The 26,401-nt window shown below is 37.6% G+C and overlaps 2 protein-coding genes across 3 annotated transcripts; both read left to right on the top strand.

Moving 5' to 3' along the window:
• Positions 1 to 690: 690 nt before the first annotated feature.
• On the top strand, positions 691 to 3,697 carry LOC118802044 (zinc finger protein 239-like; the record flags this gene model as incomplete). Its single annotated transcript, XM_036562499.1, has 2 exons — positions 691 to 1,618; positions 1,954 to 3,697. Coding segments are annotated over 2 exons (941 nt in total), but the record flags the coding sequence as incomplete, so codon positions are not given.
• A 1,339-nt stretch (positions 3,698 to 5,036) lies between these two features.
• LOC118802041 (NACHT, LRR and PYD domains-containing protein 3-like) lies at positions 5,037 to 25,893 on the top strand. 2 transcript variants are annotated; one of them, XM_036562494.1, is made up of 11 exons: positions 5,037 to 5,345; positions 10,349 to 10,424; positions 11,696 to 11,784; positions 11,929 to 12,180; positions 12,512 to 14,488; positions 17,857 to 18,030; positions 20,438 to 20,611; positions 21,019 to 21,192; positions 23,406 to 23,579; positions 24,390 to 24,436; positions 24,550 to 25,893. In XM_036562494.1, exons 3-11 carry the CDS (start codon positions 11,735 to 11,737, stop codon positions 25,083 to 25,085), a joined length of 3,558 nt encoding a protein of 1,185 aa, XP_036418387.1. In that variant the 5' UTR covers positions 5,037 to 5,345; positions 10,349 to 10,424; positions 11,696 to 11,734; the 3' UTR covers positions 25,086 to 25,893. The 2 variants fall into 2 exon arrangements, with proteins under 2 accessions (XP_036418387.1, XP_036418388.1); XM_036562495.1 differs by lacking the exon at positions 5,037 to 5,345 and adding an exon at positions 10,245 to 10,269.
• The last annotated feature ends 508 nt before the right edge of the window (positions 25,894 to 26,401 follow it).

The raw sequence follows: 26,401 nt of genomic DNA, 5'->3' as shown, positions 1-26,401 counted from the left end.
TTTGCATCTCTCTGTCTGCATCTCTGTTAGCTTGTGAATAATGTGGCATACAACATTTTGGAAAATTATTTGAAATGCAAGCACCCAGATAAGTTAACTCCATATGTATAAATTAGTAGTTTAGAAGGTCCATACTCTGTTTTAGCTTAAAACATGCATGGCTGAGATTGGCTGTAAAAAGTCAATTTTGTGGGCCAAGAGGTTCACCAGCGTTCCTTGGAAATTTCTCATGTATTTCACCGACAATGACAAACTTTACGGCTCTTTATGGACCTAGGTGAATTAAGCAAATGATGATATTCTGCGTAGAGATTGGAATGACAAACTGTGCATTTAGAAGCAACATATCAAGAAGAGTCTGCATGTAGGTTTTTTGTCATATTTTGGAACTTTCTTCATAGTAAACTTTACTTTCTCATTTATGCAAGATATATTATACTTGAACTTAGTATTAAATCATTAGCATTTACAGGTTATTAGTGCCACAATAAAAAATGTACTTATTGCATGTTTAAAAAGTTACTATTTTTTTTTGTCTTTTTCTTCTACAGAAAGGAATACCTTCCTGCTGCAAGTCTCCTGCTCCTAGTGTCCACTTTCCTCTGCAGTCCTAATTTGCATCCACAAACATCAAGAAATGTCACCAAAAGGAATACGTTACAGTGCTAAAATTAGGAAAGATTAAATGAGGACATGGCATCTGGAAGCTCCAGTACTCAGAAAACATCCTCTGCAGCTCTCCACAAAAACACACCCCACAGACAAACAAAAAGATTAAAGACAAAGACAAGATTTGCCACTGCTCAGAGTGTGGAAAGAGTTTTACTGTACAGAGTCAGTTCCGAAGACACCAACGCATTCACACAGGAGAGAAACCATATTACTGCTCAGAGTGTGGGAAGAGTTTTAGTCAGCAGGGTCATTTCAAAATACACCAGCGCATTCACACAGGAATAAAACCGTATCACTGCTCTGAGTGTGGACAGACTTTTAAAGAAAGTGGTAACCTTAAGATTCATCAGCGCATTCACACAGGAGAGAAACCGTATCACTGCTCAGAGTGTGGGAAGAGTTTTAGTCAGCAGGGTCATCTCCAAGCACATCAACATGTTCACAGTGGAGAAAAACTGTATTACTGCTCAGAGTGTGGGAAGAGTTTTAATCATCAGGGTCATCTCCAAGCACACCAACGTATTCATACAGGAGAGAAACCGTATCACTGCTCAGAGTGTGGACAGAGCTTTAGACAAAGTGGTTCCCTTAAGAAACACCAGCGCGTTCACACAGGAGAGAAACCGTATCACTGCTTAGAGTGTGGAAAGAGTTTTACTAGACAGAATACTCTCCTAATCCACCAGCGCCTTCATACTGGAGAGAAACCATATAACTGTTCAGAATGTGGACAGAGCTTTAGAGAAAGTGGTAACTTCAAGAAACACCAGCGCATTCACACAGGGGAGAAACCGTATTACTGCTCAGAGTGTGGCAGGTGTTTTAGAGAAAGTGGTACCCTCAAAACACACCAGCGCATTCACACAGGAGAGAAACCGTATGACTGCTCAGAGTGTGGAAAAAGCTTCAGACATTCAAATTTAAAGAGACACAAATGCATTAAGAGGTGCGTCAAAACAAAAACATGATTTTGATGATTTGGGGCAACCAACTTGGCCCATTAATTAAATTTGATTTTATTTGTTTAAAGTGCAAATCTTTAGTATATTTGTTTTTTCAAGATGCAAAGAAAATATGTATGCTCTAACACATATTGTTTGTTGTTTATGGCAGTAGACACAACAAGAAATTGCATACCAATTCTATTAAAGAAAAATGCATCTGAAGATTTTTTTTGTTTATTATGAATAATTGTCTCTTTGTCACTTTGATCCATATTTGGGAAGAATGGCTGAAGAGAAAGCATGTATCTTTATAATTGTTTTTTTCTACCCTCTGTAGAGAGAAGATTTGAGAACTGAAGAGATCTTGTAGATCTTTTAATATCATTGTAAGAGGACGTTCTCAATAGTCTCCAGATACAAGTCTCCACAGAAACACAGTGTCTGACTGAAGTGACTCCATCAGTAAGCTTTCCAAGCAGTTGAAGAGAAGTTGCTGTTTTCATGTTTCGTCTTCTGAGAATCAAGAAGTACATAGATTCAGGTCAGAACTACAGCATGCTGTTCTGAGTGAGAAGAAAACTACCCTGATTGAAACATCCAACTGAACTATCTGCTGAACAGTCATTTCTGTTATAATAGAAGACAATCATTGTTACGGTGGAATTCTACTATAGCAAAACTTCATTTTTTTCATTTATCTAAGAGAACCATCTGAGAGATTTGAGGAAAAGGACAAATCTACTTTCTATAGGTTTCATACTTAAGCTTTGGCATTTATACTTTTTCAGACAGTCACATGGGGTGGCAAAGGTTTAGTGAGCAAAGTCATTATTATTAGACACCCTTTGTTCAGGGATGCTCACTAGAACACTAGGTTCTGCTGGATTCAATGTGATCCATGATTGTGGCCAGTAACGAAAACAAAAAGGACAGCTGTGTGACCTTCAGTGGGGAATGAGTAGTTGGTTCAACAGCAGTGAAGCTATTGAAGGAACTTCCTGTCAAACACCTTAAAGCACACACCACAAACCCTCTGATGGTGATGGATATATTGTGATTTCATATATCTCTGTACCACAGCCTGCTAAAGATCATAACTATGATGACAGTGAAATCATTGATGAAAGTGACACAATCATCATTATCATACATCTTGTCTTTAAGCTAGAAAGGAAAGAAAAATTCAGGACAGACATCCAACATATGTAGTGAAGATGATCCTAAGGAGAAGGTCTGGAGCTGAATGTGAATGTGGTGCACATCTTCAGAAATTCATTGTCTAGTGGACATGCCTTGGAACATTCATTCAGGCACCTGAAAGTCTACTGCTATCTCTAGTGACTCACATCCCTCAATGTGTAGATAAAAACAAAAGTGATCCAGTTGTTCAGCATAGTCTGGTTGAATTGTCATTGTACAAACTCAACTCAGAGTGTCTTTCTTGCCCATAAAATGTCAATTTTTTTAGCAGCTCAGCATGTAGAGTTGGCAGAAATGGGAGGGGAAAACTCAGGGAGGACAAACAGTAACTCCTGGCTTATATGTTATGATACAGAAAGATTGCATACTTCCTTGCTTCAGTGTGTCCTTTGTATGTTGTTATATCTATGTATATCATGCATCGTTTTGTCTTTTACCATTTGCTTTATTACTAACTTTGTAATTTGTTTTACCATATGTGAGTGTATCTTGTCACATAATCTCAAGTAAAACTAAGATAAGCACTTAACTAACATTAAGTGTTCAAATGACCAGTTTTCAGTTCTTGTTATCTCCTTGTATAGCTGATTCTGAGACTATTTGATCCTGTTTGCCTGGTCTTCTAAAGCTTAAGTCTACCCCACTTTAACTGTAAGCTTTTCATACAATTTTACAACCTGTCCAGTGATGTCTTCCAGAGTCTACTCTGGTAGAAAAACTTCCAAGGTACCCACTGAATGAAAAGAGTAAATACCACCAAACAGATCTGAATATGCTACCAAAGGCTCAGTATACAATTCTGGAAAACAATTGTTGATATTTGAACTCAACAGCAAAACAAATACAATCCGCCCTTCAGAAACGTTGCCCTCATTGCCTATGACTTTTGCATAGAACTGTATATCGCTGCTGTCGTAAGAAAACCTGGTATGTCCATTTTTGTAATTTTTCAGTTTTTGAAGTTGTTAGTTTGTTATATATTGTGCGTAAATGGACAAAAAAGGCCCAAAACAACTTGGAAAAAAGTCTGGTCCCAACGACATACATTAAAAGTACAGTATTTTTTTTTGGTTTTTCTGTAAAGTTATAATTTTGGAGATACCAGATTTTCTTCCAACAACAGCGAGATATTGATTAACTATTAAACTTTTGAGCAAAGGAATCTACTGCCACACAGATGCTCACATTACTTTTTTTTTAAGATACTTTTACTTTACTGCAGTCATCATTTCACGGAAGTAACAATACTTGTCTGTGGATTTAGGCTACATTACAACTTGTCCAAATACTGCTGACAGACATCATTAAACTTTACAGCTGACTTTTACCTGCCTGTTTGTCCTCAGGTTTACAGCTATTCAAACACTCATATGAAGACTTTCAAATGTTAACCCACCAGTATGTTTTCAAACAAGCCAAAAGTTTCCTTTTTTCTACAGCAAATGGGTTTTGGGCAGCAGGATGTTAATGTTACTGAGTAACATTAATGAGTGCCGATTGGTTGGTGAGCGAATGCATGTTTGTTCAATGCACAGTATGTTTTGAATGAAACAGCTTAATTGATAATTGTCTACAGACACGCGCTGTCTGTAAACACAGTGTTGGTGTATAAATCGTAGGCTTTGTCCATACACTGTGGTCTATTCCAACAGTACGTAACAAGATTTCTAATATTGCACAGTGTCTGTCTGGGTTTAGAGGACATTCAGCTACAGCTCCACCAGCCAAAAAGACTCTCAGCAACAGGAAACTGTGATTTCTTGGATGCCTTAGACTCTGATGTAATTCTTCCTGCTGTAACTGTACTAGTAGTACTAAAAACATTTACGTGTGCTCAGTCTTAAAAAATAGTATTGATGCATCACTACATATTAGATATGTCACAAATCTCCATCCTTCTTTATGTTGTGAATGGGAAGTGGCAGGCGCCATTTTAAACTCCTCTTACTTTGAGTTTAAAAGCTCTAAATAATATAACAGCAGCGTTAAAATGTTTTATTCTTTTTATTCTTTTACATTAAAAATGTTTAAGCATTTATAAACCGATTTTGCTCAAATGCTCCATTCTAAGCCATTGATTTTGATTGATTCTCTGGCTCTAGATTTCGAACAAGTTTCATATGTATGACATAATTGTCTTACAACCAATCAAACCTCGTCTTTTTGAGCAGAATCAGGACACGCACTGAGGAATGACTGAAATAGCAGACCCCCCCCCCGGGGACGCTGCTGAGGGCGAAAAATAGAACGAGCTGCAAATAATCCGTTCCAAATGCACGCGTCGAAACCTGCCGCACTCCAGGAGCCCTGCGCTGTCTGTCTGGATCTTGTTAACATCACCAAAGTGCTCAGCTGGAGAAGACTTACGGCGCTATTTCGGACACCTCTTTAGTGCCCGCGCAAACAAAACCGAAAGTAAAAGTGCAACAGAGACAGAAAGAGAAGAAACGAGAGACCAGACACGCGGATTTAACGTGGCAAGTTAATGAATCATTTACGTGAATCAGTTATACTGGCGTGGAGATTGAAGTAAGAATATATATATATATATATATATATATATATATATATATATATATATATATATATTTGTTTATACCTAAAAATGCGTTCTTTAAAGTCGGTGCTGGATTAAACTTTAGTCTGATGTAGTAAATCTGAAAATGGCCGACACGCAAAGATAAACAGCAGAGTGGTTAAATGGCAAAATGTCTTTGAGTGAACAGGTCTAACACTTCCTGTATCACAGGTTTGTGCATGTATAGAGTATATTGGTAGTGTTGGCGGTGTTGGACACAGAGCGTTTTGGTTTGGCAGGGGTGGCCGAGGCAGATGCACAGGCTTAGTGCATGCCATGTGATCAAAAACTTGTAAATACAATAGTTTGACTCAGCCAGACTCTAAATATTTGAGCTGTTGTTTTGTCAGCCACATTGTAAATGAGGGTCACCCTCAATGTACTTCAGAGTCTAAATAAAGGTCAAAAAAGCCCAAATATGTAATGAGTAGAGTTGATGAATCCTATTTGAATAAAAACTGGAGAAATGTATTTTTTTTAATAAGCAAAATGAAACGTTTGGATTTGGGATGTGTAGGTGGTGGGCAGAAAAAAGTGAACTGCATTGTGGCAAACGCTATACCATGTCAGTCTTGGGGTACAGATCATCTCAGAGGCCTTAAGGGCACATCTAGCTAATTGACATAACAAGCTTAAGTAACATTATTCACTGGTGTCAAAGTAAAAAACATTAAAGCTAATGTTAAGGAACAGTGAGAGATAATTATGTATTTGGTTTTGTTTTAATTCCAAGCAAAAACAATTTAGCAAAACCATTAGAACAGATTTAGAACCTTGTTCGTGTTTCACTTGCTTTGAGCAATTCTCTAAAACATCAGCAAAGGAAAGTGTGAACTCATCCATGTTTCCATCTGCTACTATTATGAGAGAATTCTGAAGATGGCCTAACAAAAAGTGAGCTGTGTAATTAAGAGACTGCCAAAATATCCGCAGAATGACAGAAATGTTTAAGCCTGTATTGGTAGACTGGTTGTTTGTATGAGTGTATTACCAATCACAGTCCACAGCTCTGGGTCAGAGGTTCTATAAAAAACCAAAATGTCTTTATTTTGTTCTTTATTGAAATATGTTCTATCTCAGATCAGTTAAACCAGTTTGTAGGAGCAAGGTCACTGTGATTGAAAACCCTGAACTGGAGTCAAAAAATAAATGTGGACCTCTTGCTGCCCTCACCCCTCTCCAAAAATGAATAATAATTAGTGAGATTAGAGAGATGCATCAGTACTAAAACTGGTATCGTGCATCATCCTGAAACCATCCAATACCACCTGATACCGTGTGACATCATCCACCTTGGCAGATTCCCACCAGATTTATACTGTTCAATTTTTAGCTTGTTTTTAAACACACACAAACACAATCACAACCACTTCCCCACTACAGGTGGAGACACATAGGCTAGCAAAACAAAGGTAAAAAAGTAAATATTTGTGGAACTAAAGTCTGTCTATGCTGGCTTTACTGTGTTTGACTGAATAGAATTGCAAGGTACAAACATTAATACTGTGATTTTTTTTTTTTTTAAACTGTATTTGTAAAATAGGTTATAGAGAGACCATATAGTCCTATGTAGATCACCACCTGGTTTTGATTCAGTGAATAGTGTGGACCAAGTTAGCTAAGCTGCTTTAGCAGTGTACTTGTTCAGTATCCAATGCACAGCATGTTGTTTTGAATGAAACATCTTTATTCATAACTGTCTATAGATAGAGCTGTCTGTAAACATACAGTGTTGGTCCATAAATTGTAGGCTTTGTCCATACACTGTGGTCTATTCCAACATACAGTGTGAGTCAGCACATAACAAGATTTCTAAAATTGCACAGTGTCTGTCTGGGTTTAGAGGACATTCAGCTACAGCTCCACCAGCCAAAAGACTCCCATCAGTGGGAAACATGATTTCTTCAGATGCCTTGTCCTCTGATGTAATTGTTCCTGCTGTAACTGTACTAGTAGTACTAAAAACATTTACTTGTGCTCAGTCTGAAAGAAAATGGTATTGATGCATCACTACATATTAGATATGTCATAGATCTCCGTTTGTTTCCGGTGAAATGCTTACTCCCTGAAAAGCAGTATATAGGTGTCTTTGGATATGTGTGGTCAATGTGTTTGTACAAGTATTTTAAGCAACTGAAGAATGATCATCAAATCAACTCAAAGCTCAAATTTGAAATAGACAGATTTTTTTATTGCACAATGTTTCGATACATTGCTTCATATCCATATAGCAGTATCTTTTGTACCAAAATACACCAAAGTCAAAGTGATAGTTCTATCTCTGATCCCAGGTCAGGCATCACTTTGCCATTTCCTCACAAACTTTAAAATTGATGCAATGTTCCCTATTTTTGGGGGGAGAAAAGACCAAACTGAATTTTGATATTATTGTTGTTTAGTTATTATAGTTCCATAATAACTTATTTTCTTAATAAATTAACTGATCAGTTGTATTATTTAATAAAGTATTTTATGTAAAGTTCACTTCACTCTGCAGAAAATAATATTCCAGTGCTCTAATGATGTCTGTTGATGATGTATGTAAATATATAAAGAACATGATGCATGAAAAAATAGATGAAAAAGGGTTTCAGGCTGTAAACCACAAAAATAACAGTTTATATTAATGATCACTTTGCATCTTGACACCAAAAGGGATTTCACTGGATAAATAATTATATTAACATAATGTATCTTGTGTTTGCAGACAAAATTATAAAGCAATTAATCTATCTCTGTACAATTTTTTTTAGTCAACATCCAAGGAAATAGTTATGTGTGTAAGCTTAGCAATACTCTCTGTGTTAGACAGCAACATCCTGCCTCCCTCTGAAACCATTGATTAATTCTCTTTCTGAAGAGATTTAAAACTCTTTCTGAAGATGCATCTTACAACTTTAAGTGCTGTTAACTCAGTTTTACCTACAAACAACTCAAGTTTATTTATATTCAAACAAAAACCAGAAGCATTTGAAAATGCCTGAATAACAGCAAGAGTTAAGGAAAGGGTCTTGTATGTAAAAGGGATCATCCACCAGTCGGCTTAGGGCAATTTGCTTTCCAACAATGGAAATACCTTTCAAATTGCTGATTTGAATACAATAAGTTAGTAGCTCAGTGGCTGAGGGAATTAAACATGGTGAAAGCGGGCACCTTTGCTGTATTCCTCATTTTAATGCAAATCTGGGAATCATGCCATGTATAAGTTTAGTTGAACTGTTGCCACCGGCATATAATGCTATAATTTACCTACAAAAAAATTCCCCAACGCAAATTTGTGCAATACTTTAAAAAATATATATATGTTCAGTTGAACCAAAAGCTTCTTAAAAGTCCAGGAAAAGTATATAACTATCATAATGCACTCATTGTTTAAAAGACAATTTGGATGCCAATATCTGACACAGTTTATTCACAAATACATTACGGTGGTTATCAGGCTCACTGTGAGTAACTTCACCATACGGCATTTATACTAAATACAAAGAAGGAATTAAACCACAGAGCGGTTATTTTTGGTGTTTTGCTGGGTAGCTGTAGTCGTCGGACTGAAGGCTTCACCATCTCTGTAAGCTGCTAGAATTTGTGTGGCGTTCACATGATCTGTTGCTTGCAACTCTTTAAAATGAATTCATTTGAACTATTTTACTGTTATCATTTTAGATTATTTACACATATTATTAATATACATATTATTTTATTTATTTAGTGGACTGGTTTCCCGCCCTCTCCCGCATGCAACACTAAAAATTAGTCCCATGCCACAAGATATTGTGGCAGGACTCATGGGGCAGACCTCTACCGCAGACTGTGGTTCTTGATGTACGTGGAGTTTTTTGCTGCAGTCCACACAGCAGCCCTCCACATGTGTGAGGAGAACTGAGTGATGCCCATACACAATTAAGCTTCTTCACCCCAACTCGGTGTGCAGTGTCGATCACTTCTGGCAACTGCTCAGCTAGCTCAGGCAATAAATCCTGACTAATTCAACCACTTCTTTACTCACTTGTCTCATTTCTCTCAAGCACACTGTGTAGTTTGAGGTTTCATCATTGGGAATACCTCTTGTCTCAGTATGTGCTTTTCCAAAATGTCAGCACAATTTTTTTTCTTGGAAGTCTTGACTTGGGAAACTTTCCCTCTCACCTCATTCATCTCTTTGCGAGTCCATCTTTAACCTTTAGATCACAATTTGGGCAATAGTATTATGAATCATAGTCTCTAGTTCAGGGGTGGCCAATCTTGATCCTAAAGATCTACCACCCTGGAGAGTTTTGATCCAACGCACCTGGCTCTAATATTCAGTTGCCTCTGAAGGCCTTCAGTACCTGGATCAGGTTTGCTAGCAAGGTGGTAGATCTCCAGGACCAGGTCGGAGCACCCTGTTCCAATTAATCCAACCTGGTGTATACTTTTAAATTATCTGACAAGGAGGCTGAATATCTGATGTGGATATGTTTTGTGACATTATCATGAAAATATGCTTCTATCTGTATCTATTTGTAGACATCTTTCAGCCACCAGATGTCATGGTGGTTCAATGATTTGAATGCTTGAAAGATTAAATCTTTTTCTTTTTTCTTTTTTTTTGAGTAATGAGTGGTCTCAGAGCAGTGATCTGAAATGTTATGAACAAACACAAGTAAGAATTTGCATTTACAAACAGTGAAGAAGAAATACTGAATACAGACGCTAGTCACTGTTGCTCTGTCTAGGTGAACTTTCCACTGTTGACCTTTGGTCAACTTGGTAGAAGATATTCACACCATTACTGTTTGACCTTTAATGAAAGTGATATAATGACACTGATAAGCTCCAATCAGCTGAGTTCAGCTGTATTCTGGTTCAGTCTGGACTGAGACAAAGCATGTGCAGGTGTTCTGTGGGAGAAAATACACTATTGAAATGGAAATTAAGTGTCTATATTGGTGTTCAGTAATGTTTTCTCTTGTAGCTCTGCTGTAAATGAACATGGATGAAGATGGACTTGCACTTTCTCACTGAAGACTTCTATACAAACTTCAGAAAAGGTAACAGTGCTTTCATTTTATCAGATATTACCATAGTCATCTGTAGTCATCTGTTTTTCTGTCTGTATAACCTTCAGTATGAAGCAGCTTTTCAGACTGAAAGAGAGCAAAGAGGTGAAATACTTGATAAAGGAGGTCCTGTAGTCGTGCATTGGTGGATAAAGATAGTTCTTGTATCAACAGCAACAGTGAGTTCATGTTTGTGTTGTGTGGATTTCAGTAATAGTAACATACCAAATGTAAAAGCAGATCACATTTGACCGGCAGTGCTCAATTCTGAATGATAGATGGGTGAAATGTTGCTGATTCAATGTTGCTGATAGCTAATTCAATTAACTATTAAACAGGAGTTTATAACAGTTTCCCTGTGGGCAATGGAAAGAGAAGAAAGAGAGAATACATCAAGATGGCTGCAGCTCTTCCAAGTTAGGGTACGACAAAGATTTGTTTATTTTTTTGTCATGATGCTTGACAGTAATTAAGCTGGGAGCTACAGCACTCAAGGGCATTTGATTCACAGTTTGAAAGAGGAAAACGTACTATGAGGCAGGGGTGCTGTGAAAAAGTGGTGATTCACATAAATAACAGTGTGCCCTTTCTGTTTGTGAATTCATCACTTTTAGGCTTGTGCTGCATGGGTAAAGTGCAGTTTATGGTGTTATTTGGTTTCCTTGTAAATTCGCTTGGTGTTGGTACACTGCTGTTTGTTAAAGTTAATATTTTGCGGAACTTCTGGGATTAGTACATCCAGGTGATGGGGTATCTGGTGAATGCATACTTCTGATTGGTTAAAAAGGAGGGACTTCAGGTACATGTCGGTGTGTGGCTTGATGACGTGGCATGTCTGATTGGTCCGTTGGACCTGTCAAAACAGTTTGATGAAATGTTTCCCCTATTTCTCTCTTGTACAGATTATCTACAGTGATGTAGAGAAGACAATTCATGTCTGAAATGTCTGTATTTTAGATAAAAATGTAATTCAGTTACTGAAGTAGTTCTCTTATAAATAACTTATTTTCTCTAATTTCTTTTAATACTATTTTTTCTTGTATTCAAGTAAATTATCACTACAGTATTCTCAGTAATAGTAAACTCTTTTATGTAATGATTTTCATTACTCTTTCCACTCTTTCATTACTCTTTTCACTCTTTAATTCCTGGTTATTTAGATAGGTATTTAGGTATTTATTTTTATATTGACATCTAATGTATTATCCTACACTGAGTGTTTTAACACACTGTACATATTTTTATGGACAAACTGTTTACAGGAGCAGTCTAGCTGTGTGTGCACGAAGAGTAAAAACTCTATGATGGAGCCTCAGAACACCAGCAGTTGGAGACAAACCTCTGACCCAAAGTGAGTAACATTCCATCAGCACTTAAGCCAAGAAAACAAGAAAATATATGTAAAATTCTGAAATAAAGAGAAAATACTGTTTATTTCTCTGTTTGAGTGAGTTTAAAGAGAGTATTTACACACCTCATGATGAACTGCTCTCAGGATTAAGCATGTAGGAACTCCAGAACCCAGCTGCATGTCTATGAAGAGTGACCGGTCCATGAGGGAACCTCCTAAGTTCAGCACTGGAGGAGAAGAACCCAGCTGTGTGTCTTTGAAGAGTGACCGGTCCATGAGGGAACCTCCCAAGTTCAGCACTGGAGGAGGAGAACCCAGCTGGGTGTCTTTGAAGAGTGACTGGTCCATGGTAAAACCTGATGGTTTCAGCAGTGGTGCCCTATCCTCTGACCCAGAGTGAGTTATTATTCTTCAGTCTGGTACTGATGAATAATGAAGCAATAGTTAAAGACTAAAAGAAGTTAAAGACTTAATAGTTAATAGTTAAGACTAAATAGTTAAAGACTTTAGAAAATAGAGCACACACACTTCCTGATTTTCCAAGACTCTGATATTAACTTACCCTACAAAGTGCACCTGTATATTGGTACAAACAAGGTGAATCAAGTAAACTGGCAACACAGGGTAAGACACTTGAAAGCAGTCTGTTACTAGCCATTTAATTTTCACCAGATTATAATAGTCATGTGTATATAATGTTTGTGTTACTGTGCTTGACCCCCATCAGGAAGTGTTCCACAGAAACAGCACTGCAGACCCACAATCTGTTGGAGAGGAGTGGAGAACTGCAGGATTACCAACCAGTGGATGACATCCTGCATGAAGTCTTAGAGAGACATAAAACTAACATGAAGAGCAAATACAAGAGCTTATTTGAAGGAAGAAAAACAGAAGAGAATAAAATTTTCCTGAACAGGATTTACACACAGCTCTACATCATAGAGGGAGAGAGTGAAGGCGTGAATGAAGAACATGAGGTCTTACTGTTGGACAAAACAGTCAGGACACACCTACAAGACACTCCAATCAACTGTTTAGATATCTTTAAATCTCCAACATGTTCTGATGTAGATGTGATAGAAAACAGTATTACAGCTGTGATGCCTAAAAGTCGCAGACACAAAGAAAAAAAAGATGAAGAATTAAAAGCCCAAAAGCTCAGAACTGTCCTGACTAAAGGCATTGCTGGCATTGGAAAAACGGTCTCTGTGCAGAAGTTCATTCTGGACTGGGCTGAAGGAAAAGCTAATCAGGATGTAGATCTAATGTTTATGCTTCCGTTCCGGGAGCTAAACTTGATTAAAGATGATCAGTACAGTCTTCATGGAGTTCTGTGTGACTTCCATCCTGAGCTCAAAGATCTGGACTCAGAGATTTATGATCAGCTCAAAGCTGTGTTTATATTTGATGGTCTGGATGAAAGCAGAATTCCACTGAACTTTGAACAGTGTGAGAAAGTATCTGACATCACCATGACATCATCAGTGGGTGTGTTGATGACCAACCTCGTCAAAGGAGAGCTGCTTCCCTCTGCTCTGATCTGGATAACCTCCAGACCAGCAGCAGCCAATCAGATCCCTCCTAAATACATCAACCGTGTGACAGAAATTCAGGGATTCAGTGACCCACAGAAGAAGGAGTACTTCAGAAAGAGGATCAGTGATGAAGACCAAGCCCATAGAATCATCTCCCACATTAAGACAGTGAGGAGCTTACACATCATGTGCCACATTCCAGTCTTCTGCTGGATCTCAGCCATTGTTCTTCAGCAAATCATAAAACAGCCTCATACAGAAATCCCTAAAACTCTGACTGAAATGTACTCACACTTCCTTATCACTCAGACAAACATGAAGAATGAGAAGTATGAGGAGAAAGATGAGAGAGACCCAAAGAACCTGCTGGTGTCCAACAGAACCGTTCTTCTGAAACTGGCTGAACTGGCTTTCAAACAGCTGATGAAGGGCAATGCGATGTTCTATGAAGAGGACCTGAGAGAGAGCAGCATTGATGTCACTGAGGCCTCAGTGTATTCTGGGATTTTCACTGAGATCTTTAGGGAGGAATGTGTGCTTCACCAGAGGAAGGTCTACTGCTTTGTTCATCTGAGCTTTCAGGAGTTCCTGGCTGCTATCCATGTGTTTCACTGCTATGAGAACAAGATCATGGACGAACTTGAGTTTTTTAAGCTACCAAACACAGAGAGGTCTGAGAATGTTCCACTGGATGAGTTGCTAAAGGAAGCAGTGAATAAATCCTTAAAGAGTAAGAATGGACACCTGGATCTTTTCCTCCGTTTCCTGCTGGGCATCTCACAGGAGTCCAATCAGAGACTCCTACAAGGTCTACTGACACCCACACACAGCTGCACAGATAAAACCATGCAGTATATCAGGAAATTAATCAAAGGAGATGAAAGCAAACAATATAATACTGACAAATCTCTTTCCAGTGAGAGATCCATCAATCTGTTCCTCTGTCTGTCTGAAATGAATGACCAGTCTCTCTCCAGAGAGATTGAGGAGTATATAAAATCAGATCAACACTCAGAGGAGAAGCTCTCTCCTGAACAATGTTCAGCACTAGCCTATATGCTCCTGAGCTCAGGAGAGGAGCTGGACCAGCTGGACCTGAAGAAATACAACACATCAGAGGAGGGTTATAGGAGACTAATCCCAGCTGTGTCTGTCTGCAGAAAAGCTCTGTGAGTGTTACATCAAAATTAATATCAGTTACAAGATAAATAGAAGATATGTTTTTTGAAACCTACTTTGGAGACCCAAACTTTCTGGTGTGCAGTTAGAATGTAGTTGCATGTATGTACAGTTTGTATTAGCCATCCTCAAGACCTTCATCAGTTATCAGTTTTTGACCACAGAGCTGCTCTTGTCTGGATATTTTTTGGGGGTGGATGGTCCACTTTCAATCTAGCAGTGACAATCTAACAACACTGCTGTGTTGTCATACAGTAATACCTATTCTCTGAATTATTGCTGTGCTGAGAATAGACCACAGCCCAAATAATATCTGGACAAAAGCAGTCCTATAGTAAGTAACTGATCAGTGATGAATTCAGCAGAGGGGGCTGATAAACTGTGCAGCAACAGATAGGCTACAGTCTCTAACTTTATCTATATAATATACACCTATTAGGTGAGCCCATAACATGGACACAGAATTTACAGCCAGCATGGGTAATTTTAAAGCCTTGTTCTTTACATCATACTATATGCAGGCAAGCAGGTTTGCTCATAGTTCAGAGATATCTCACTCCAAACTGCAGTGTCATTACCATTACAAAGCTGGGAAAATAATTTGCTTCAGTAAATAAGGTAGATGTGCAATAATAATACACTGTAAATGTAAAATTAAAAAAGTAGAGTAAAAAAAGTCTTAGAGACCATCTTTTTACAGTGATACTACAAATTCATATTGTGTATGAGTTACATGAACAAGATTCAAAATAACCTACATATAAATTTACTGTAAACATATATTATGGGCCATATCTACTAAACGTTACAGCATTTTTTTTCAACATTTAAAAAAAAACTTTCTGGGGCATTTGTGAGCTGGAGGTTAGGGAACCTGCCTTATGACTGGAAGGTCGCCAATTCGATCCCTTGAGCCAATAGTACACAACTGAAGTGCATGTGTATGTAGGTGTTTCACTGCATGAATGGGTTAAAATGCAGAGGTGGAATTCTATTCTATATTCTATATTTTATGAATGTGCGTTTTAAGGCATTGATGGGTGAGGCACAAAGATAGGGGAGGTGACTATGTAAATTAACAACCTGAAGTGATTTACTAACCTAAAATGGCCCATTTCAATCCAAGAAGAATGTCTTGATAACGGCTGAATGTAAGATCTAAGAATTTATCTTGTTCAAATTTATAATTAAAAATAAACTTCTTTCATCTGATCAATTTTTAAAAAGCATATAATTCTGTTTCCGCAAATGTCCTCCAATTCCCTCAAAAAGAATAAAAAGTTGTTTTTTTTTTAACTTTTACTTTGAATTTCCCATTAGCAATTTCCCTACAATAAACATGTTTTATTGAATTCATATGTAAAAAATAAGTTCACAACCAGTAAAGATACGTTAACTTGGTCAGAAGTAAAAAGAGATTGAGATTGTTTATTGTTCTCACTAGTGCCTTCTCTGTACTATGATTAGGCCTAAATCAGACTTAAATTTTTCATGAGTGTGATTTCTATGCAAGTAGTTGTTGCGCCACAGCTTTTTCCAAAACGTTTGGTAATAAGGAAGATAGCTCACAGGTTAGGGTCCTCAATCAGAGGTTTAATTACTGCAAATTTAAGACTTTTTGGTATACAGCCAAGGCTAAGAGAAGCGATTATTATTGATAATAGAAACTTCATCATTTCTATTAACATGTCTTTGAATAAATGAGTAGGAATTGGATGTAATAATAAGTATAAAGTTTTGAGAAAGAAATCATTTTAACTACCTTTCTCTGTTGAAGAAAGCTAAAGGATTCCAGTCTCTGTTGTAGTTACACTGTAGAGGATATACAGGATCTGAATTGGCTTTGTAGGACAGCAGTTTTGTAGGGGTTAACTGTGCTGATTAAATTATTTGAATTAAAATTTATTCAACTGTATTATTGACAAATCATTAAATGATTGCTGCTGTAGTCTGATAGTGTCTGGAGTTCAGTAGCTTTTTGGCTCGTAGTTATTTAGAAATTTTGCTAAATAGTAATGTAGGATTATTCTTACTGCTTTTAATGACTGAAGAGAGGTTGAGCATGCCGCATTATGTACCATCTGTAGTCTATAAAGCTGTCCTTCCAGGCAGATTGAAATGTTTCTAATTTAGCTAGGTACTATTACATTTCAGCTGCCTGACAGTGTTTTAAGTGTTTGAATATGATTATTGTACCATGTGGCAAGTTTTTTTGTTGTTGTTGCCTTATTGTTTTACTTCTTAGTGGAACTACATAATGTAAAGTAGATAAAAGTCCCAAAGAGCAGTCTGGATTACACAGGAAGCAGTTGCAGTCTGTCTTTCACAGGTCACAGCGTGGGTGCATACCTGTCTAAGGAACAAGGAAAAGAACTGATGGTAACTAATTCTTTAACTCTGGAGCAACTTGCTGGTGGCAAGTGGCCTGGTCCTCTGCCCTCTTTTCGTCACACTCACTGTCAACGCTGTATTCACTGTGTGTTTGTGCCTTTGTTGACTCACGGTACTGCATTCAGCTGCTTTTTCTCTCTCATTACAAACAGGCCCCTTTTTTATTGCATGTGGAAGCCCTGCACTTCATCTGCATGCTCTCCACACCGCAATCCTTGTAGCCAATTGCTTCTTACTTCCTCACTGCAGTGCACTACTAGGAAACTGTTCACTTAACAATTGCTGACCTAAACCCCATAAAAAAAAACCCCAAAAACCTGTAGGATGATCTCAAGAGCAGAGTCAAAAAGAGAGAACCTAGTACACTAATGAACCAGGAAAGACTCTGTATATAGGAGGAGTTCCAGTTTCCTTGCTCTATATTTTCCATCAAACATTTTAGTAGAGGACTTCTAGCTCTTGTCAGATTAATGTTAAACAAAAGTCTAAATGGAAAGGTCCTGATAATTGTGACACATGGTTTGGTTAAAAATATTTTTGATACCAGTTTTTGTTGTCCTAAACAAAATTGACTTTTTTTTTTACAGTTAGATTTATTTCACATTTTCAGTGTGACTTTTTACATGACCCTTACTCATGCTTAACAAAGGTGATAGTAGTGATAGTATATTCTCTGCTTCATCCATGTGTTCTCACATACCATGTGAATTACAGCCATTATTAAAGTAATTGCACATTCTTCTCCTTGGTGTTAAAAAAGTCCATGTTAGTAAATCACTCTACATTGTTCATTTGGTTGTACATTTTTATTAGAATATATTGTGATTTGCAGACTAGCTGGCTGTAATCTCACCAAGGACTCTGGTATGCATACTTTTAGATGCCAATGCAAATTAGCTCATGGAGAGTATTGTCACTGCATTCCAATTAAACTGCACCGTGTACTGTATTTACTCTGCTTTTACAGACTAGCTGGTTGTAATATCACCACAACCTCATGTGAAAAACTATCATCATCTCTACAATCAGCAAACTCTCCTCTGAAAGAGCTGGACCTCAGTAACAATAACCTGCAGGATTCAGGAGTGGAGTTGCTCTCTGCTGGACTGAAGAGTTCAAATTGTAAACTGAAGATACTCAGGTGAACAGTCTAGAAATTCATTATTGAATGGAAAAATACAAATGTTTCAAAAGATTTCCTAGTTCAGCATTATACTGCATATCTTAGTAGAACTGTCTTATAACCAGGCGTGAAATTGGGATTTCAAATGTGGGAACAATATTGTTTAATTTGTTATTTTTTGGAGTATTCAGCTTCAACAGATAGAAACAGTTTCATTAAAATCTCTTATCATAATTAGTTATTAATTTTCATCAAAATTATATCAAAGTATTTTTGTGACCATGATGACAGTCATACTAAAGCTTTTTTGAACTAGCAAAATGAACCGTTCCATACAATGCACCCAACCTCCCTGTTCATTCTAGTTTTGTGCTCCTCCTGTTTTTGAGAGACAATAGTGTTTGGTGGTAGAGACAAAGCAGTTTATCAGGAAAATTTGTTATGCATACTACCATGAGTTCAGTGCCATTTAATCACATTCAGAAACAAACTACTGAAAACCCCATCTTTCCTATCTAACATAACCTTTTAACTGGAGTTCATTGCAACATTATGTTACAAACACTGGTAACCAGATAGCTTCATGCAAACGTGCCTTATGAGTACAATCAGCAACAGTCAGTCAGTGAAACAGTAAGCTAAACATCATAGTTATGCAAAGCTGTCAAATTTAGTAAATACATTCAACTTACATGATACAACTGTACTGTATGAATAATTTTAGCTACCAAAGTTGTGACAATTTTATAAAATGCTGGCAATGTCACAAAATTTCATTCCAAGGTGACGCTGAAGATAGCTTAGTGTGTTTTTGTTTGTCATCTATGGTGTGTCAAATCCAATCGCTTGGAACAGGGAACAGTTACTCAAACACAGGGACAACATTTCACCTGAAATCATCCCAGATTTTATTCCAAAACCACTAGAGATTTTGGAAATTCATACAATGAGTCAACTGGCTCTGCTTGACCTGGAGAGGAGATGAAGGAAGGCATGTATATAGGTTTTTTTCTGTACCATCTTAATTTTCTTCAATGTATGATTCCTATGCAAAATGCAATAAAATAGAAGAAATACTTCCTCCCAGCATATTCAACATCATCTTTCTAAATATCAAATAACATGCTGCATCTACCCAGCTTCCAGAAACATCTGTGGAGAAATTCTTGGTTTCTGTTAACTCCTCACTCTCCTGTCAACCAAGACATGTGGTGCCATTTTGGGACCCTGGCACTCACTGCACCAGAGACACTGAGGTTTCAGTGGATCACCTCCTGGGTCCTAGTGCATGCTGCAGGGCATGGTCTCCAACTTGGATGATGGTCTTCAACTCCCAATGCACAGGTGCTACAATGTGCAAACTAGGGAGTATACTAGGGAGTATGGGTTTTGTGATCAGACTCAGGAATAGGAGGGTTCCACTGCCTCGAGAGGGCATCAGGCTTCAGGTTCTTAGTCCTAGGTAGGTAAGAAAGAATGTAAAGAATGAATGTTTAAAAAAGGACCCATCTGAGCTAGCTTGACCACAAACAGTTCCTGATTCTTGACTTGACTGATTCTTGCGTGCATTCCATGGGGGAGTTGGTGCAAGAAGACAGCAAATGGATGGAGATTTTGGGTGGGGCCAGATCCTTGTGATACAAAGTGCACACCCCAACATTGGGAACATCCACTTCATCAATGAACTGTGAGAAGGAGAATGTTCAAAGTCAACAAATGCCTTGATTTTGCGTTTTCTTCTTGTTCTATTGGCCCAAAAAGATCATTGCATTCAGGAAAATCAAAGCATTTATTGACTTTGATAATTGGCCTTGTCACAAGGCCAACAGCCTGGAATGAGCCCTGGCCTTTAACAACTCATGGCAGGTGGTGCAGAAATGCACAACACAGGGGTACAGACACCTATTTTCCTTCATGTGAGTCTCACAATTTTGTTAGAAGAGTCAAGAGTGACCTAGATCTAGGCTCCTCAGAAGACACAGGATGAGTGTGCCTTGCAATGCAAGCCTTTTCCTAATGTACATAGTTCTTTTCTAGATACAATACCAAAACTAAGCTATGTTTGAAATTCACACAATGTGCCAGGAGCTGTGCCCTTGTGCACTGCAGCCTAATTTAACCCTTGCCTATCATAAACACATACATAAAAATACATAAAATAATATGTAAACATTATTGGTTTTCCTGCATTCAGGAATGCTCTTTATTGTTATATTGTAATTCCTGCTGTGAATTAAATTGTATAACAAATATTCACCTTAGATCTAGGTAGGGATAGGTTTGTTGTTTTAAATGGGTTTGGATGAAGTATATAAACATGTGGTGTATTTATTTGTACATCCCAATACAAAGTAGTTAATTGAAAGAATTGTTCCTTCATTCCAATTAAACTACACCATGTACTGTATTTACTCCACTTTTACAGACTGGTTGGCTGTAATCTTACCACAACCTCATGTGAAAAACTATCATCGTCTCTACAATCAGCAAACTCTCCTCTGAAAGAGCTGGACCTCAGTAACAATGATCTGCTGGATTTAGGAGTGAAGCTGTTATCTGATGGATTGAAGAGTTCACACTCTAACATAGAAATACTTAGGTAAATATACTGAAAATTCTTTTTTGAATTTTGAAAGTAAAGCTGATGAGGCACAATCAGTAGCTTGGAACACTAGTGGCATTATTTGTGATTTCATCATTAAGTAAGTAAGTAAAGTTTATTTGTATAGCACTTTTTACAACAGGTGTTGTCACAAAGCAGCTTTACCCAAAAAAATCAGCATTACAGAAAGAATTCTGGGATGGGTAGCTGTTCAACTCGGCAAAGGAAGGAAAACACACAGAGAGTTAGAGAGTATTAACTACATATGTTTTTATTATTTTACTGAATCTCTCATCTAATCATCCAACAATGTGTTGTCTAAACAAAACATTTTCTCTTATTTTATTTACAAGCTTTTCTTTGAGAATGTTGTAATATCTACTCTGATTTTTCTCTCTTTTCAGACTAGCTCATTGTAATCTTGGGGGATTAGCTTGTGAAAGTCTGGGATCAGCTTTACTATCAGCAGACTCCTCCCTGAAAGAACTGGACCTCAGTAACAATGATCTGGGGGATTCAGGAGTAGAGCTGCTTTCCGCTGGACTGAAGAGTTCACACTCTAAACTGGAAAAACTCAGGTGAGCTTACTGTAAATTAGATCTTAAATTATAAAGGCTGTGATGTTCACCGATCTTCAGAGATGAATATTGTTGATCTGATAAAACAGACTTTTTTCAAACACCTCCGAAAAGACAGGAACTATTGGGCCTTTTTTAACAAGGTGGGAGGAATTGAGAGTTTGTGGGTGATTGTCTGTGGAATGTGGAAGAATGTGTATACACTTACAGCCAAAATGTCAATGTGTCATTTTTCTGTCATAGCACAACCCATTTGTCTGTAACACAGTGTTAAGTAAAAGATATACATAAGGTCACATGAAACATATATAAGCTCTTCATGACAACTGACAAATCTACATAAACATTTTACTATCCATCCCCTAAAGAGTGGTCAATCAGCTCTGACACAGATCCATTATATTATGCCTTAACTAGTTCTCATACATTAAAATATGATCGATCTGCTCTGACACTGATCCATTAAATATGACCAATTAACTCTGACAGTGATACATTAAAATAAGGTCAATCTGCTCTGACAATAATGCATTTAAACTGTTCATGAACTTTGATACTGATCAAAATATAAACCAGTTGGCTCTGATGCCAATCCATATTGTTTGATAGTTTGGCTGTTATAATCCATTAAAATATGCTTCAGTCAGGTTTAATAATGATCCATTGTCACAACTGGATCAACACCATGACAAATAATATGGGAGCACACAGGGAATTATCACTACAAAAAAACATTAACCTTTAATTAAGTTTCAGAATAGAACAAGTCCAGAGCAACCACCAAAATCACATCATGGCATTCCTCAATGAGCTTGTTCTTTCTGCTGCATAGAGATTTTGCCTGAGAAATAGAACCCAGTATACTCTGTGTATTCTATGTTTCTTCTGAGTTTTAATAGAGATCTCAACAAAGTTTTGCATTGTGCTTAACATTTGCCAAAATAATAACTGAACTAAAGACAGGAACTCACCCATTTCTCATTTAAGACTAGGCACATTCTCATTTTGAATGCAAATAATAACTATTCTGAAATATTCTGGGTGAAAAGAATGTCATGTCTCCTTTTCATCTAGCGCTATTTTTTTCTCACTTCTCAATGAATTTTAGGAGAATCACATTTAAGTCTTCTGAGTCATGAAAGCGCAACATTCGGGCAATAAAATGTTCCTCTGGAAAGTTTTTTGAGCAAAGAGCAGAATTTCTGTTTATGTTTGGAACAGTGTTCAGACCAAATAAATGGAAAATAAAGCCGTTCTTAGAGGAAAGAAAAATAAAGATCTCCTTAATATCTTGTAGTAACATCACTTAGTTTCTCCAAGACATCAAAATAAGTTGAAAAACAAAGCAAAAGAAGACTTCTGTTTAAATCTCCTGCTGTTTAAGTCTCCTGCTGCTGTCACAATGGTGGCTAGGCCAGTGGATCACGCCACAGCTGGTTCTCCATTTCCCCACTTAGCTGGCCCCTACCACTGGGCCAGAGTGTCTTGCCTCTGCAGCTGAACAGGGGACAGTGCTTGGCCTTCGCCATGGCCTGGGCTCTAGCCCTGGCTGTCACCATGACCCAGGCTCTGTCCTTGGCCCAGGTTCTATCCCTCACCCTCGTCCTGACCCAGGCTCGGTCCCTGGTGCGCTCCCTGAACTGGGATCTGTCCTTGGCCCTCACTGTGAATGGACTCCTGTCGCTCCTATCCCTACTGTCAGTCCTGCGCCTTGAGAGCTGTGCCTTTTTCGTTCCATCCCTCTATCATTACACACACCTGCAGCTCATTCTATGGACTCATTTACAGAGGTCTCAGCTGTGTTTCTTTAAGTAGTGTGTTTTTGTGCTTGACCCTTACCTGTTCACCAGATTTTGTTAAAGTCAAGGTCCCCAATTTTTTAATTTTGAATATAAACCGGGATTTAAAGTTTATTTGCTCCCTTTCAATTAAAAGTGGAGGTACACATGCTTCACTTGCTCTAATGCTGGACATAGCTTGATTTTCCTTTTATGACAAAACTCTGTAGATATTTAATCTAAACAGAATCAAAATTTTAACGTTGTAATTAGTGTGAAGCAGCTTTCAGTTTTGTTGTTTTTTGATCAGAATGTTCAGAATGTATATTCCACAGAATTTGGTACTTGCTTGTTTGTACTATACTGCGGGTGTTTTTTTTTTTTTTTTGCTCTGTGTAAGTATCAGCCATCCCCCTTTTTCCTTCCTTTCTGCAGATTGTCTGGTTGTATGGTTACAGTTGAAGGCTGTTCTTCTTTGGCTTCAGTTCTGAAATCAAACCCCTCCCACCTGAGAGAACTGGATCTGAGCTATAATCACCCAGGAGAGTCTGGAGCAAAACTGCTCTCTGATCTACTGGAAGATCCACAGTGCACACTGGAGAAACTACAGTGAGTTACTGTTGTGTGTGTGGGTGTGTGTGTGGGTGTGTGTGTGCATTATTGAAATACTTATTTCCCCCACTGTGTATATACAATGGGGTCCAAAAGTCTGAGACCACATTGAAAATCAGATATTTGTTTTATTTAAACCTAGAAATAAATAATATTTTTAATAAATAAAGAATAGTTATTACAAGTACAATAAACAAGAAATTTTCAAGATTCTGCATTACTGCTTTTTGACTGTTCAGTTGCAAGCAAATTTGTAACATTGCACATGTTAAGGTCTTTTACAAATAGATTTGATGTCAGGGCTGTTGAACTATTGAAACAATTAATCATGATTAATCACATTCTTTTGTGTAGTTAATAGTGTTTAATAAATTTTATTTTGTATTTATTATTTTCACTAAATGAATAACATTATTTTTAACAGGTCTGTGCCAGATTTCTTCTGCAAGTCATCCAACATCATATTTCTATACCTCTTGCAATACTTTATACAAAGAGCAAAACTTTATACAACACATTTTCATTCGCTTAAGTGTAGATGTATTTCTTTTTTTCTGATGGGTCTGTCTGCTTTTACTATGAATTTAAACCATTTTTGGCAGTCATGCTTGTATGAATTCTATAAATAATTTAAAAACTTCTACAGACAGTTCTAATGAATTTTGTCTATAACGTGATTGCTTATTATTAGTGTAATAATAAAGTATGTCTATTAAGATCAACAAAAAATGTATTCCAGTCCAATCATTTGCCTCTTTATTGTAGACAGGTAGATTAACAACCTGTGTGTGTGTCTTTCCTTCTTAGGGTGGATCATGGAGGAGAGATCAGGATGAAACCAAGACTAAAGAAATGTAAGACATGCGCACACACATAAACACACACACACACATACACAGATACAAAAAGCCTTTTTGTGTTTTGTCTTCTAAATTGTGTGTGTGTGTGTGTGTGTGTGTGTGTGCAGATTCCTATGATCTCACTCTGGATTCAAACACAGTGCATACTCATCTCTTTCTTTCTGAGGGGAATAAAAAAGTGGAGCGTGTGGGAGAAGATCAGTCGTATCCAGATCATCCCGACAGATTTGAACACTGTTATCAGGTTCTGAGTGTGGAGAGTCTGATGGGATGCTGTTACTGGGAAGCTGAGTGGAGTGGGAGAGGTGTTGCTATAGCAGTGTCATACGAAGGAATTAGGAGGAAAGGAAAGAGTGAAGAATGTGATTTTGGACGCAACAAACAGTCCTGGAGTCTGTACTGCTATAATAACAGGTACTGCGTCAGACACAATAAAAAGGAAACTCTTCTACCTGCCCCCCAATCCACCTCTAACAGAGTAGGAGTGTATCTGGACTGGAGATCTGGCACTCTGTCCTTCTACACCGTCTCCCCTGACACACATACACTGACCCACCTACACACATTCACCACCACATTCACCGAACCACTCCATGCTGGGATTAGGGTTTGGGGTTGTGTGCGTGTGTGTGAGGCAGAATAGCCTGTATGGTTACTACTGCCTTGTCAGTGCATTTATGTGTGCGTCCCCTTTTTCTTCAGGGAAACTTCACAGGATCAGTTTGAAAACGTTAAATATTGTTAAAACTCACACACATTATTATGTGCACTGGAATTTGAGTGTGTGTTTGTGTTATTGTCCTCTAAAGACAGCATATGAGTCCAAATAAAGAAAAAAGTGCTTATTCTTCAAAATGTATTCATTGTTTATAAGTGTTATCTGTGAGCACTCTGCACATGTGCTTGCTTTGTCCCCCATATTTTCTGCTCCTTTTTTTAACTTATTTCTCACCCACTTACAAAGTTTTGACAAAGATTGTGACATTCACCATTTTTTTCTTATTTGGGAATTTATTCTTAGGTAATCTACAGAATCTACATACATTTGAGTCAAGGTGTAAACAGTTCTGCAGTTTAAGAACACATCATGAACCTGATGTAGACTTTTTTAAGGATGTTTGTCTAAAGCAAATTTCAGGAAAAAAACTTAGTAAGATATTAGTGAATGAGGCCCAATGTCTCTTGAGCAATTAGAGCACAAGACCAGGCTCAAAATATGGAACTTTAAAAGCTGTGTGGTGGTGCTTGCCTGCTAGTCTCTCAGCTCATTTGTTTGGTTGGCTGTGTTCATACTGCTCTTAAGTAACAACTGACTTGTTAACTAGTTTGTTTGCAATATATTGTAGCATCTGTGTTTTTCAAAACTGCATTTTAAAGTGAACTTGAGAAATAAACTAAACCCAACTGCTGTGTCAATTAAAATCACACCTCTGCCACTAGATGGTGCTTTATCTCAGGTTTACCTAAGGTCAACATAACCTGTCAAAAACATTATTTTACTGGTATAAGGCAAGATTATTGTAACTGAAGCACATTGTCAGTGCAAATATTTTAATATTCCATATCTAGGTCTAGATATTTTTGACTATCATGTTTTGTAGACTTCATGGCATGTTTTATTAAATGCTGTATTGCATGCACTTAAGTACCCAACTAGAAAAAGTGTTGATCACTGCAGTCTTGATTAAGCCTTTTCAGAAGGTGTTGTTTAGAGAAGCTAAAGATGACCTGTTAAGGCTATCACTATTCTGAACTCCAATAGTAAATTTAATTTCCCTAACTCCTATACAAGGATGGAAGCAGGTCAGAAAGAAAAACAGTGCACTAGCCATGCTGAACAATTCAAAATGATGTGAAATGCTAAGCAGATTAGCATTGCCTACAGTCTCTTCAGTATGGGGTCAGTGTGCAGTATTAAAGTTGGTCAGATGTGCAGCTGAGTGAGAGTGTGGGACACGT

This window comes from Colossoma macropomum, unplaced genomic scaffold (genome assembly GCF_904425465.1).
Source record: "Colossoma macropomum unplaced genomic scaffold, Colossoma_macropomum, whole genome shotgun sequence".
NCBI lineage: Eukaryota > Metazoa > Chordata > Actinopteri > Characiformes > Serrasalmidae > Colossoma > Colossoma macropomum.
The sequence above is the reverse complement of the archived record's forward strand: the minus strand, read 5'-3'. Positions and strand labels throughout refer to the sequence as shown.